Source organism: Uranotaenia lowii, chromosome 2, assembly GCF_029784155.1.
Source record: "Uranotaenia lowii strain MFRU-FL chromosome 2, ASM2978415v1, whole genome shotgun sequence".
NCBI lineage: Eukaryota > Metazoa > Arthropoda > Insecta > Diptera > Culicidae > Uranotaenia > Uranotaenia lowii.
The window spans coordinates 298,287,628-298,301,007 of NC_073692.1; the positions used below are offsets into that span (position 1 = coordinate 298,287,628).

General features: G+C 39.1%; 1 protein-coding gene across 4 annotated transcripts in view; it reads right to left on the reverse strand.

The window, feature by feature from the left end:
• Positions 1–2,556: 2,556 nt before the first annotated feature.
• Positions 2,557–13,380, reverse strand: part of LOC129744886 (EH domain-binding protein 1) — a 63,262-nt gene continuing 52,438 nt past the window's right edge. For 2 of the 4 annotated variants that reach the window (XM_055737635.1, XM_055737636.1), the window contains 7 exons: positions 13,207–13,305; positions 5,691–6,059; positions 5,441–5,564; positions 5,141–5,237; positions 4,885–5,073; positions 4,669–4,818; positions 2,557–4,449 (listed from right to left, as the gene is read on the reverse strand). In XM_055737635.1, coding sequence (XP_055593610.1) covers positions 4,737–4,818; positions 4,885–5,073; positions 5,141–5,237; positions 5,441–5,564; positions 5,691–6,059; positions 13,207–13,305 — 960 coding nt within the window. In that variant the 3' untranslated portion in view covers positions 2,557–4,449; positions 4,669–4,736. The remainder of the gene's footprint in view (positions 4,450–4,668; positions 4,819–4,884; positions 5,074–5,140; positions 5,238–5,440; positions 5,565–5,690; positions 6,060–13,206; positions 13,306–13,380) is intronic. The other 2 variants (XM_055737637.1, XM_055737638.1) reach the window with 2 other exon arrangements.

The window sequence follows — 13,380 nt, forward strand, 5'->3', positions numbered from 1 at the left end:
CTTGCGTGATGAATAATAAATTTTTAAATTAAAGTAGAACAATGTATGTGAAACTAAATGTATTTATTTTTATTAATATGATTGAAGTTCAACAATCGCTCAACTGTACAGTAGATGGTGACCTGATGCTTTTTTGCTCATCATTATTTCCAAACGCCTCATTACCCACAGACCAAACTGTCAAATTTTCAATTTGTTTAAGTTTTTCTTGCTCGAGATTTGATTTTTTTTTTTCAATCAATTAAATCCGGTGCCAAATTTCAATATTTTAACAAGTAAGTTAAGTTATTTTCGTCTTTTGCTGCAAGTTGCTGGAAATTCTGTTTGCGCGAAAATCGATGAATGGCCTTAATTTTATTCAAAATAAAAGTTTTTGTAATCCCAGAAAAACTGCATGAGCAATCTGATTGTGTTCAAAATTAACAAACTTCATTGTAAATAAATACATAGAACCAAAATATTCCATTTTGTATCAATTTTCCGTTCAATTTCTCTCTCGTCGCAACCTGAAAAGGTACCGACAATTGTCACCTAAAATCGTCACCCGAATGCGACGATTCTCACCCACGGTGACTACCAGAATAGGGTAAGAAATCAAAAAGTTCATCCAAAGTGACGTTTCTCACCTAAACCGACTATTGGAATAGAGTGACTTGGGTGAGTCGACTATCGTCACGTCACTCGCGGCGCAGAATAAGGGCCTTTATCGCAGAACACTTGAACTGTCAAAAATTTGCTATGTACAAAAATTAAAGGTGTAATAAAACTTATTTAATGTAAAAAAAATAAAGTCATTCCAGTTTTAACCTTCAAACAGTGTAAATGACTTTTACTGATACAAGAAAATCCTTTTCCTTCGGTGAGGTATAAAATTGTGGTCCAGGCAGAGTCTCATGATCGAGTTTAATGTAGGTTTCATCATCCATGATAACACAACCCGATTTCTTGGGCAGAAGTTTGTCGTAGTGTTTCCGAGCCCTCGGTTCCGCAGATTCGGCCCTTTTGGCTGCTTCTGCTTCAGATGGCTCGGAAGCACAGATGAATTTGTAGTTCTCAAGGATAATTTTCCAAATTGATTCAATATTTCAAAAGCGTAAGCAAGAGCATTAAAAATTTAAAAAAAATCGCTGATTATTTCCTATGCTTCAAAATTGTTCATTACTCTCTGGAGCCACTGACTCATCGAAATGTTTAAGGTACACCGGGGTAAGTGTGGACGGTTTTTGGTATAGTTCAACTTTAAAAAATCATTAAAAAATGAGCAGTGGAGCAATTTTTATAAAATAACATTCAATGTGATGCAGAACATGTTGTTTACAAACGCTGAAGAGATGAGCTCGATAGAAGCAAAGCGAAAAAAGTTACCACGTAAATTGTAATGGACTGCTGGTGTCTTCACTTACCCCGATTTATGGGGTAAGTGTGGACGGAAGATTTTCCCTTTGGTTTCTAAGGAAATTTTCAAAAAATGTGTGTTTTCTTGGTTGAATACGTTATTTTATTGCTCGAACCGTCCAAAATTTTGAAAAAAGGTTCATGATACTATTAGTAAGACATCTTTCAATAATTATTGCGTGTAATTTATGCTACAACACACTAGTTCCGATTTTAACAAAAACACTGAACAAACAAGTACTTTACTCAACTTTTCATGATCCGAATGCTAAATTTAGCTAAATAATTCAATTCATGAAGGATGAAGGACAGAAAATTGAAAAAATGTGTAAACATCAAGTCTTTTTAAAGCCGTCTACACTTACCCCAGACAGGGGTTGGAGACAAAATTTTAGTTTTTTGTAAATAAACTTTTTTTCATCATTTTTAACCGCCGTTTCTTTTCCTAACTGGTTGTTTGGAATGTAAGGATTGTTACAATGTAGAGTTTTTCATCGAGAGCCAGCTAGTTTACGAGAAATTGGTAATTGAAAAAGATACACATCACCTCGACATCGTAGGTGAAAATAGAAAATTCGCAAAAAGTCGGTGTAAACATCCGTTATTGTCGGAATTGTATCTTTTTTACAGTTATTGGATAGATTACAAGTAAATTAAACATTCTGCATTAAAAGTTTGAGAAAATAGTGCACAGTATTGTTTTAATAGCCATCGTCCACACTTACCCCGCGTCCACACTTACCCCGGTGTACCTTAAAGAGTTTATCTTCTTTCGTTTCTAGTTCCTCCTTCCCGGCTCTGGTACGGTCCTGTCCGGCTGTCTTTGCCTGTGTATTGGGAGGCCACGCTTCTTGCAGCACTGTTCGATCAAAGGCTGTATCGGATCGTTCATCATTAACATGTAAAAATGATGTTCGGGCAAAACCGGAAATTGATTTAATTAAATTTTTCTCCTGGGATTTTCCCCCTTTCGAAAGCCAAAAATTTATAAAAACCAAAAACAACAAGTTGTTACGAAGGATTTTAAAGAAACCACCGGATTTCGGATACGAAGCTTAGAAGTAGAAAACAGACTCAACCATATCAGAGAACCATGCCGGTAAGAAAAAAACGCTTCCTTCTTTTATTTCTCAATATGCAAATAATGTCTGGTCCGGTCTGTACGTTTCCGTGTATAACCTTGTGTGTGTGTATTTTAAAATAGAAATAATAATACTATAATAATTGTATTATATGTAGATATATATTTATTTTAAATTAGTTTCCTTAGCTATGATGAACTACGCACGAATGACTAGAATATCGTAATTTGTTTTCGTTATGTATTCTCGATTTTGTTTTGCCTCTCTCTAAATTTCCCTTTGCTTACAAACGGGGACAAACCAAGAAGGTGGAATTCGCATTCTAGAAAATATCACTGAAATTTTACGCGCTGCTTATATCAATTATATTGCGGTGTGGAGATTTAAAAAATTTGCTTCTACCTATACGAAACCTATTCCTGCTAGAGGTTTTTCTCAAAACGTATGATCATTCTGCGCCCAAAGCTTCTAATTTTTACGACCTTAGAGAAATTTCAAATTTTAACTGCCGAATCAATTCCAAATTTCAAGAAAATTATCTAGGTTCATTTTGTGTTAGGAAATTAAAAAAAAAACATAACTTTACTGTAAATGCTTCTGATGATTGATTATGAAATTATCTAAGCAGTTGTTGGTAATTTTTTTTATGATTGAAAAAAAAAAGAAAAATCAAATTCCAGCTTGTGAACCATTCGAGTTGCTCTAAGAAACGCGATTGAGATTACCCATTTCTCTGTCTGTAAAGAATAAAGCCCAAACTCAACGATGGACAAGGCATGGATCATTCTAATGCGTTTGTGTTTCCTAGGCAGCTTGACTAATAAATGATCTGCATCGATTCCGCCCGCTTCAAGCTAAGTGAGTTTTATGAGTTCTTTGATCGATATCCCGTATTTCCACCCATAGGTTTGAGTAAAATTATAGAAGTTGAGTTCCTCACCAAAAGCTATTAGGCTACAAGTACAAAAGCTTACAAAAATAATTTATTATTTGGATATTTGTTTGCGTAATTTTTTTTCTTCTTCACGTATTTATCACTTCCAGGTTTTCTTTTCTTCCTTAAGCATTTTATTGTAATCAATTACTTTGACGGAGTATAACTTCTTACTCCTATTTTTAGCTTACTAAACCTTAAATACAGCTATATAAAATAAGGTTAGAGAAGGGGATAGGGGACTTGAACAATTTTGTGTCGCCTCTGTCAATGAAAGAACACTAGAAATAATTTTTTGCACATAATAACTAAACTAAAACGGTTAACTATTTGCGCTTGAAGCTTTTTGTATCCATAAATAAAACGAAATTGACCGCCACTTTACTCAGTCCTCATTTAGTGGTGCTAACATTTTTTTTGGTTAAAAACATACAACCTAATAGAACCTAACAGAAACGTAGGGTATGTACAATTTTGTGATTGAATCTGTGTGACATAACCTAGCCTTAAAGTTCTTGGAATCTTTTCCGGAGGGGTCGGGTGTAAATGCGTGTGGCAATAAAAAAAAGCGATCACTACTTCCTCCCTCGTCTAATCATTGGTTACGAGACCAAATTCTCCCGCGGACGGAAATGATTCACCGGTTTTTTGTGTGTTTCAAAAAATATTCGTTTGTAAGACGAACAAATTGATAAACTCGTATTCGTTAGTGATTGTACCAATTTTGAATAAGTGCAATGATATTCTTTTTCATTTGGTTTTTTTTTTTCTAAAATTTTACCCACAATTGGTTTCTTTAGAACCCAATGAGTCGTTCCGATTATTAGAAAATAGAAAATGACGGCTGGTTAAGTTACCTACATAAGAGCAACAATTTGTTTTCGTTTTAGTACGATTCGAGTTTCCTGTAACCTGTTAGGTCGGTATTGATTCCGTGCCTTTAAGCGACTGTTTGATCTCTTAACGAAACGAGGGTGTATTCCGCAGTATTTACAATTTCAGTGGGAGTATAGGTTTCCATTTTGTGGAAATAAACACCTGAAATGAAATGGGGAGAAAACAAAATATTATAGTTTCTTATTTTAATATAAAAAAGCATATTGGTTCTTGACCAGTTGTCGCAGTTGCTAGAACTTGAACAACGTCTGACTGGAATGTGTTGAAGCTATCATTGCCACGTACTAGTTGAACCGATCTAATGTCTCGCCTTTTGTGCCTTTGTCAATTGTTTCTTAAATTCTTAAAACAAAAACTTACCTCTACAAAAAAAATCCTCCAATTGCATCTGAGTATTCTCCGAATGTGTAGAAAACCTTCACCAACAATTACTGAATGACACATTTTTCCTCCTTATGGTTGATATCTACCGTTTCCAGTTTCCGCTCGATTTCGTCATCATCTTCAATGCTAAAAAGGGATGGCAAAACGGTTAGGGAAAACATTTTTTTTTTAATGGGAAACCAGAATACATACGCCTGTTCCTGGCTGTGCAGATTCTGTACCAGCTCGTTGCGTTTGTCTACGATCGCAACCAACTCGGCCAACAGCAGCGCCTCCTTCTCGCGCTGTTCCTCCGTTTTGCGCCAGTCTTCGATCGAGAGAGCCGCCCGCAATTCCAAATTCAGCATATCGTACTTTTTCTCAAGATCGTTCTCTTGTTCACTGAAAGAGTGAAATTGTGAGGATTAGACCAATCTGACTTGTGTTAAAAACTAATTATACGACTTACAGTAGATTCAGCTGCATCTGTCTCCTCAACAGAGCGTTCTTTTTGTTGACCAACGTAAACCACTGGTTCATGAGTTGGTCTTCGGTTTCCGAGACATCTGTTGGAAAAAAAATAATTAGGTTCAATCTCTTTCGTTTGAAACTATTGTGATTTTTAATCAAAATTTTCAAAAACGTCGCTGATAAACTGGCAACAAAACACAGACTTCCGACAATCTAGTACTTCGGTTTTCTTTGTCGGAAGTCTGGACTTCCGAAGTAAAATTTAGTGCTGGCGCGTTAATATTAAAAGGTCACTTACTCGTCATCGTTCCACCCATCACAGCTCGTAACTTCTTCTCCAAGGCGTTAGCCTTTTGATCTATCTCATTCTGCTCTCGCTCTAGCTTGTCAAGCTCGCTTTGAATGTAGTTCACCTTTTCAACCTATATGATTAAAAAAATTTAAAAAAATATATATATCAGAGCTTATCGATATTACAATTATAAAAAGAGGAAGTTTGAAAGAAAGAACCAGGATCAAGAAAAACAAAATCTCCCAATCGATCTTACCCGGCCCTCGTTTTTGGGCGCAATCATGTCCAACAGCGATGGCGAAAGTTTGTTCGGCGAGGGCGAACTCCTCTTCAACAAATGATTGCTGTTGGCATCGCTCGAGTCCAGTATGCTGGCACCGATGTCCCCATAACCTCGCACCGGCGAATTTTTGGCGCTTCCAATCCGACCCACGACGCTGGGAAAAATAAACTCCGGCACGTTGTTGATGGGCGAAATGGTCCGCTCCGGCGAGAAGTTCATTTTGTGAGCGTTGCCACTGATCTTGGTAGGCGAAGAGGGCGAGTCTAGGTTCAGCGGTTTTATCGATCGGGTACCGGCGATCAGTTTTCGGGCCTGTTCCCGCAATCGAGCCTGGCGTTCGTTCTGCACCGGCGAAAGCGTTTCACGCACACACACACATCCAGCGCGGTATCGTTTGCGGGATTTTTTTACGTAGAAAAAAAACAAAGCCAAAATTCTTATTGTTAGAGCGGTTTTAACTAGCACTACTATAGGTTTTACGAGGATACATTTGAGGCAAATCGGGTTAAATTTCCATATAATAGTTTAGAACACATGTTACTAAGGTAAAAAAAATGCAAAACAAAAAATAAGGGCCCTAAATGGCAACCCTACGGAACGCCTTACTTTTACAGCTAAACTTAAAGATATTTGTAAAGTCTTCACGTAAAGGCTTAAACTGACAAAATCATCTCACGTTATGATGGACATAACCCCTTCGAGTCAGACTGATCGAAAGAAAAGGTTAACACCTTAGACGTGTAGTTAGATAGCGACATATCTCTGTAGAGTGCTGGAAAACAACTGCCACTATCTCAGCTACAGTATATGACCAACGAGGAAATGTTTCACAAGAGTCAATACTCGGCCCAGTTCTGTGGAACAAAACGTACGACAAACTACTGACGATAAACGTTCAAGCGTAGTTAGGCTAGTGATGTAGCTCAGTAGACAAGTCAGTTGCTTACAGAGCCGATGTCCGCGAGTTCGAGCTCAAGAATAAACATCGAACACAATTGTACCAGATAAGATTACCTTGTGGAGAAGTTGCTTGAAGCTTGAAGATCGCGTAAGGTTTAGAGTGCTTGAGTAGTAGAATTGTTTGGTTTTCTTTGCGAAAAGCTAAAGGGATAAGAAATGATCTTCTGGGTAATGAAGATCGTAGAGTAGAGGGAATCAATATCGGTGAATAAGTCGGTAGGGGACAACGTCTTCGTCGTAATCCATTCCAGTCATAGCATACAGGTCAGTACACTGGACCTTGAGTTATTACGAAGAGAGGTCAGATCTTGGGACGTCTACAGAACAGGTCATAACAATGAGTATATGCTTAAAAGGGATTATTGAATTAGTCGAAGCATACGATGTCATGAACATCTGCTTGCTTACTGCCAGAGTACTGCCAAGAGCTGGTTTTCCCGACAAGAGGTTTTACTGCTAGAAAATCTTTGAAGGATTCATCAAGAGTTGTTATCAACATTCAAATTAAAATTAAACCCCTTTTTTCAACGTCTTGCGTGCGCTACGCTTTCAAGCGTGTGCCGTTTGGTTTCAACATAACGCCAACTAGATTGCAGTGAATGATGAATATTACCATGACAAAATTGAAGCGAAAGGGAGCATCCGTTTCTATTGGTTAGCATGGGTTAGCAATGGCCTTTGTGCAGATGGATAGATCTTTCGCCTTTAATATTGGCATTAGTAAATTATTGAGAAGGCGGGTCGTGGTCGTAGCCACAAATGAATGAAATTGAAGTATATTCAATTTTGTATGTATTGGGAATCATTTTGGCTAATCCATTCGTCCCATATTCTTCTACATTGCGTGTTACTTACAGGACAGGTTTTCACAATTTTACGATGTGCTGACAGGGGCCTCTTCCTTCAGATGTTTCGTTCGCCTTGTAGGGTGACAAGACCGAACGCTTTAGGATGCCTAGGAAACACAGACAACAAACGCAGACCACCTGGCCGCGATTTTGGAAACCGAAGGTGTGCGGTGATTTTTGCTGTGCTTACGTGACCGATGACACCGTTCTGAACGGGATTCGTCGGCACAATTTTTCACGATTGCCGATGCTTGAAGGTCGTGTTGGTTGGTTTCCTTGCAATGCTGATGTCATTGCTACGATGTTTGATCGCCGCCGATGTGCGAAATCGTGCTCAGCTTTGCTGGGAGTTTTCTACGAATCTACAGTCGGGTGCTGCACTGCCGGAAATCCAGCTCAGCCTTTCTGAGGGTTCTCTACGAGGCCATGATAAGATTTGTAGCCTGATCAGCGATAGAATAGTGGCCTAGGGTATCAGAATCGGGGGTAGGCTTAATAGCCTAGGCCTAGGGCAACCAGAAATCCAGCTTAACCTAGCTGGACGTATGTGACTGGATTAGAAATAAAGACACAGCCCTTGCAGCAGGAATTGCAGCGTTGCCTCGCGGGAATCTGGCCATTGGAACAGCAATTGGGCCGGATTTTTTTCATAAGGATCTCGTCACTGATGCAGATACAGGCGCATGCCAATGGCCGCATATGTTACTTGTTCCAATTCGCGCACATCTTAATTTGAGTTTAAACAGTAAATAATGTATTCAAGCAGTTTAAAATGTAGTTTACATGCCTCTCAGGCTCGTTGCAAATATACTCAGGTGAGGATTTTCAAGATTCACACATTAATTACCGATTTTTGTCTCCATTGTTAGTTTGGTGCAGAATAAGTATGAGAGGCCATTTTTACAAAGCATTTTTTGTCGGAAAATGTTTTGAAACAATGTTTTCGGTCCCAATTTGGATAAACCATCACACATTCGACGAGCTGTTTGAAAATCCACGAAGAAATTGACCAACTAAAACTAAATAGAGCCGAATCGCTTTCTTATCTCAAATTTACAACACAAGAATTTTCATAAGAAGGCTAGGTTTTGTATGTTCTTTTGTCAACCCCCCTCCCCGAATTTTCCAAAAATTACGAACGGGGAAATAAATAAAGTTAGAAGTATTTATGTATGCAATTTTGTAGTATTCAAGCTTCCGTGCAATTTATTCCAATTTATTTGTTTTTCGCATTATTTATTTTTTATTATTAATTTTGCAAACATTTTCAAATCGCTAATTCTAGAGTTTGTTTTGATAAGGTCGTATGAACCATTTTAAACAAAATTGGGTTTTAGATAGAAAAAGATTGTAAAAAATGTATTTTATGTTTAATAAAAACATGGATTCATTTAGTCATTGATTAACTTCAATAAAACTATTTGAATTTAAGACGTACAGTACCGTTCATAATTGTATAGAAATTGGAAGCTCGCGCACTGTCACTTTGACTTTGAACATTTATAACTTTTAACTCTGATTATATTTTTTGATCAAATTTGCTGCGTAAGATAGATCAACTATCACACTATTATAAAACAAAATTTGAGACTTTTTGGACTTGTACCATTCAAACTGCAATATCTCAGAAACTACGTTACGCTTTCTATTGAAATTTTGCAGAGTGATTGATGAAGTATAAAGTTAGAGCGTCATCGTGCTTATTTATTGCTCTAGAAGCTACCTAGTTTCGCTCGAAAAACGGACGGAGTCACCCTGAGAAGAAAGTCAGTTTTGCGAGAAGTTCACCATTACTCTCAACGTTGTTGTCAAAACATTAAACAGCTGTTTGTGGCTGCAAGCAAAACAGTTGAAATAATGAACGCAAAAATGATTATTGCCGTGATTTCCCCAAGCAAAATCGTACTATTTGCTGTCCAGTGCAATCCGGACAAGAAAAAAAGGCAATCCGGATGTGAAGAACCGAGTGAAGAAAATCCAGAAGGGAAAACAAAACGACAGCTGCATGTAAACATTGCGCTCGTTCTCACGCACACCTACGTATGGAATAACTCTTTTTTTTTATCATAAGTGTTGTAAACTGGGGTAGCACGGATACAAAGAATAAATAACACGTAGTTACTTAACACTACATATTAAAAAGGACGATTTATTGACGAGATAAAATACGTCGCGACTAAACGTTTACAAAACATAAAGTGATTGGTTGTTGTTGTTGTAATCTACCCGCTGGTTGGCGCGTCGATCGGCTGACAGATAGGCTGCCAGCAGTGAGCCCAGCGGTATTGTTTGTAGGGTGTTTCACGCCCTAACATCTCCTCCCTTAATACAGCCGGTGCAGGTTGAACCGAATCGGCGGTCTTCTGGTCCGCGAAGAACGACGAGGCACCTGCACAGCTGTTCGTTGACCTCTACTGGGTCAGCAGAGCTTGATGATGATGGAGAAGGAGACGTTGAGAGAGAGACGGGACATCGGTGAAATATTTGGAGATTATTGGAACCGAACTTCTCCCCTCTCGAATGTCTCGAAATGGTTCAGCCTTGCTGTGCGATTGTGCTGTGGTGAAGTGCTGGATGCTGAATTTTTGAAACGTGGTGCTGCCTCAAATTACTCCGACGATGTGGATGGTTTGGCACTCTGGTTGCAAAAAGAAGAAATCGGCACCGACCAGAGCCCAAAAGCGTCGAGCAAATCGATACCGAACACGTTGAACGATTTGTCGACCACGTGAAATGTCCCACGGCGCTGCTGGCCATTGACGTTGACGTCACACTGGAACTTGAAAAGGAGCTGGAGGGGGGCACCAGAAGCCGTAGATGCATTACGTACTGCAGGGGTGGTGGAAGGCTTCCCGATTTTCTCCCACACACGCTTCGATACCACACTGATGTCGGATCCAGTGTCCAACTGCAGTTGCACTTCAGCACCGTTGAGATGAGCATGAACACATTTTTGGTTTTGTTGCACTGCATTCACTTTCACTGCATTTGCCCGAAAAGTTCTATTTTTGTTCTTGTGAAAGGGCTTTGCACTTTTGTTTTCGGATAAACAATAACCGTCACGGTGTCCGTTGTTGCCACAATCACTACACTTGTGGTCCTTGTATGGGCACTCACGAGTGTAGTGCATTGCGCCGCACTTCCAACAAGGGGTTGGGGGAATGTTTTTGTGTTCACTATTTTGCTTCACTTTTTTCGGAGAACTTTTAGAAAATTGCTGCCGATTATAGTTCCGCTCCACGAACTGCACTGCTGGTGGTCCGGATGTTCCCTCGATCAAAGCAGTGTCTCTCTTCAGACACATCAGCCGCTGGCAGTCTTCAGAAAGCTGCTCCAGGGTCACGTCGTTCCGGTCCTCGATTTTTGCCAACAGTCTAGTACGCACCTCTGCATCACACTCCGCTTTCATGCCGCAAACAAATAATAAGCATTTGAACTGCTCCTCCGTCAATTTGCTCAGCTCTAAATCGACCGCGTTCTTGTTTACACGGCATGAAAACGAAACGTAATCTTCGGTGGACTTTTTCGTTGTCTGCAGGCAACGATATCGCTTGCTGATGAGCGATTCAGCAGCACCGAACAGGATTCCCAATTTCCGAACAGTTTCGTCAAATTGGTACTCTTTCGGTAGTTTCGGAAGGATGAAATTAACATACCGTTCATGTTCGGCGGAACCCATCTTCCGGAGGAGCAAACGGACTTTTGCATCGCTGTCGAGCTGGGAAGCGTCTTGCTCAAACAGGTCCTTGTACCGCGCGTACCAAGCCGCAAACGTGATGTGGTTTTCCGGATCGTACCGGAACTCCTTGATGTGATGCGAAAGTGAGTCTAAAATCACTTCAGGGTTAGATGGTACCTGCACGCTCAACGATGACATCGTACGGAGGAACATCTCCTGCTGCTGTCGCATAAACTCCTGCTGCTGATTTAGCATTTGTGTCGCAAATGCTTGCTGCTGTTGGAGGAACTGGGAAAGGAGTGCTTCTGATGATGAGAGGTGGTGTGTTGATTGATACGACTGTTGCTGCTGCTGCCCGGGGAACTGTTGAGAAAGTCCCGTCGGTGGCTGCTGACCGAACTGTGTGGGGCGAACAAAGCTTGCCATGCCAGCTGGGAGGAACTGCTGTCCACTGGGGAGCCCGTTGATGGTCCCATTTGATCCAGCGGCTAGATCCGAAGTACGGTTATGTTCTTCCGAATCCATTTCACACCGTTGTCGTTTCCGCGTGGGGGAATTAATTTTGCGATAATTCGGTGGATTTCGCGAAAATTAAACGACCGACTCGTCGCCACTGTTGTAAACTGGGGTAGCACGGATACAAAGAATAAATAACACGTAGTTACTTAACACTACATATTAAAAAGGACGATTTATTGACGAGATAAAATACGTCGCGACTAAACGTTTACAAAACATAAAGTGATTGGTTGTTGTTGTTGTAATCTACCCGCTGGTTGGCGCGTCGATCGGCTGACAGATAGGCTGCCAGCAGTGAGCCCAGCGGTATTGTTTGTAGGGTGTTTCACGCCCTAACAATAAGTATTTTAACACCAGGATGTCATTCATCCCTCATGGAATAACTCGAAACCCGAAAGTCGTTTTTTTATTCGGACGGATCTAGAGCCAAATCCGGAATAAAAAAATTACACCATTTGTCTTTAATACCCTTTTCACATGTTGGTGTTGCAATAAGGCCGGAACAAATTTTAAATCCTTCTTTTGTCACTCGGAGTTGGAACATCGCGAGGGGGGTCGGGGGGGGGGGGGGGGTGAGTGGTTTTGAAATGAAAAATAATGCGAAAAACAAATAAATTGGAATAAATTGCACGGAAGCTTGTATGCAACAAAATTTTATACTATATCGTTGCACAAAACCTATAAATCAAGTTATATTTTATCAAAAAGTTCAATAAAACCAAGAAAACAAAAGGTGATATAACTCCCATCTTCATTAATTTGTTTTTTAGTCTTGCAATCTTTCAGATATTGGAATTTTTTATCAAAATTTACATAAATTACTTCAAACTTTATTTATTCCCCCCTTCGGGTTTTTGGAAATTTCGAAGGGAGGGTGACAAAAGAAAAAAATGATATTTGTTCCAGCCTAACTGATTTGTGTTTTTTTTTACACTTTGAAGCTTCTAAATCAGTGTTGCCATATATTTGTTTTATTGATTTTTATACCTTTAATTTTTATTAATTACATTCTTCATCTCTTCAAGTTATTCGGAGAAAACCTTTTATATTCCTCTTTTTTTATCAACGATTTATGCGCCATCATTTCACCAGAAAGGCTGTTGCACGACGACGGCGACAAATCGACTGCACAAAATCTGATGCAGCATGAAATAAAGAAGGCCCGTACATTCGTTTTTTTGCCGCAGAAGAATTAACCATTTTTTTTAAATGAGTAATGTGAGAGCTAAAAAACCATAAATTTTTTAATTAAATAGTTAATAGAATCCAAACGTCATTTTGTGAATGGCCATTTTTGGTCATTACCTTTTAAATAAAATAAAACCACGTTTTGCCTCAAAATTATAATCCATGTACCTAACTAATTTAAATATGTACTATTTTATAATACAGAAGTTCCTCAGCTACGTCTTATTAAACTGTACTTAAAAATATGAGTTTAAACTAATCATAAGAAAACGAGAAAAAAACAAACATAACTTACGGTATCCATGTCACCACCTTTATCTACACTAGTTGCTCTAAGTTTTTCAATCATTACTTTAGCCTTTTCACTCATTTCCTTATGCCGGAGGAGTAATCGCTAGAAAAGAAATAAAAATCGAAAAAAAACCAAAAACAAAACAAACCAATCTAAAAATGTTCAAACTAAAAAAAA